Here is a 1,564-nt window from a genome sequence, read left to right as displayed (position 1 = left end):
CCTGCCCTTGCCTCTGCCGCGTCCCACTCACCACAGGGACCTCAGTCTGCCCCCCAACAACAGACTTACCAGCTGGACCTGGCTGCTCTCCACAATGCCAGGCTGCGCTCCTGGCCACCTGTGTGCTGCGCTGTGGCTGCGCTCATACATGCAGCATTTTTCGGTGGCATTATCAGCCATATCAACCAAAAAAAGCCAACTGCCGATTCCTTACATTGGTGCCAATCCAAAATAGGACTGACATATCAGTGCACCTCTAAATTAATACCAGGGAGTCTTAGTTGTGACAGTGCAACAACTTAAATACCAACATCAGATTTGCCACCAGATCTACAACTGCTGGGCCTAAACAACCATCTTACCATGACATGCCATGGTCTGCAATAATCGATCAGCTACTTCTTGAGGGAGCCTTTCAGACTCTTTCAAGCAGAGTGTCCCATCTCGTCTTTCTGTACAAAACTTCTCCAAGTCAGCAGTCAGAGCACTCAGACAGATGTCAAGTAAAGAGTATGGAGATGCTTCAGCCTGTTATTAGGAAATAAAACATTCATGTATTAGCAAGATATTAGAGAGCTACAGTGAACCAGAACGCAGGATAATTCAATGAGATTAAAACAATTCATCCCAGCCTCACCAATACCTTGACATAGGGGGAAAAACAGCCACCAGACAGCAATATAGATGTTTTTGAGACAGAACCCTACCCAGGCAGGCCTCCGGTTACAGGCAACTAAACCTGCAAGATGTTCATGGCAAGTAAAATCAACAACTATTTTAAGAAACAGATCGAAAATTATTTTGCTGCATGGCCAAAAGCCTCTTCCGAAGACAGCTTATGATTATGGAGGTGCCCATTTGTATTAATACAGGTCAATGATTCTCCTCACTGTGCCCATTTTAAATCTCAGGTGTACAGCACCAAGCTCCAGCTCTAAACACCACAGTTAAAGTTAGTTAGCTCAGTTTAACGTCAGCATGCGAAATCGCACAAGAAAGAGAAAGGCGAAAGAAAGAGGCTGACTGAAGGTAGCCACATTCCCAACAAACTTGCCCAACATTTTATGAGAAAAACATCAGGATGCCTGATGAAAAGCAGACGTCACCACATTTTCTCCTGTACATCCCCAAATATACCACATGCCTTGTTTGGGGAAGGCAGACGTGGAGCAATCTCTCTCTTCCAGCTATGCTTGCGTACAGCGTGGAGCGAACCAAACCCTCAGCTGACACACCCGCTGCCCCTTCCTGCTTAACAAAAGCTGAAACCCTAAACGCTGCTGGCAATGGGGCTCCATAGGCAGAGCTAGGATTTAAAAAAATCATTAAAAACTCCTGTGAAATTGGCGGGGAGAGGCCAGGAGCAGCTGGCAGGCAGCCAAATGACTCTAAGGAGCGCTGGCAAGAACATCAAGAGCCTCCAAAAGGAGGGAGGATCCCTCCGGGCGGGACGCGCGTCTATGAGAGATATTACGGTAGGCGGCAGCTGCCCGGCCCGCACCCCGCACACCTGGACGGCGGGACAGTCGCTGCAGATGGGCGGCGGCGCGCGCTGTCGGCTCTG

The 1,564-nt window shown here is 48.7% G+C and overlaps 1 protein-coding gene across 2 annotated transcripts in view; it reads right to left on the bottom strand.

Moving 5' to 3' along the window:
- LOC109307480 (protein zyg-11 homolog B-like) overlaps positions 1 to 1,564 on the bottom strand; it is a 19,370-nt gene extending 17,806 nt beyond the window's left edge. Inside the window, exons 1-2 of one of the 2 annotated variants that reach the window (XM_019531440.1) lie at positions 1,511 to 1,564; positions 363 to 528 (exon numbers count right to left, since the gene is read on the bottom strand). Coding sequence is in view for 1 of the 2 variants with exons in the window: in XM_019531439.1 (XP_019386984.1) it covers positions 363 to 375 (13 nt within the window). In the remaining variant the exon portion in view is untranslated. The remainder of the gene's footprint in view (positions 1 to 362; positions 529 to 1,510) is intronic. The other variant, XM_019531439.1, reaches the window with a different exon arrangement.

This window comes from Crocodylus porosus, unplaced genomic scaffold (assembly GCF_001723895.1).
Source record: "Crocodylus porosus isolate Cpor-Errol unplaced genomic scaffold, CroPor_comp1, whole genome shotgun sequence".
Taxonomy (NCBI): Eukaryota; Metazoa; Chordata; order Crocodylia; family Crocodylidae; genus Crocodylus; species Crocodylus porosus.
The sequence above is the reverse complement of the archived record's forward strand: the minus strand, read 5'-3'. Positions and strand labels throughout refer to the sequence as shown.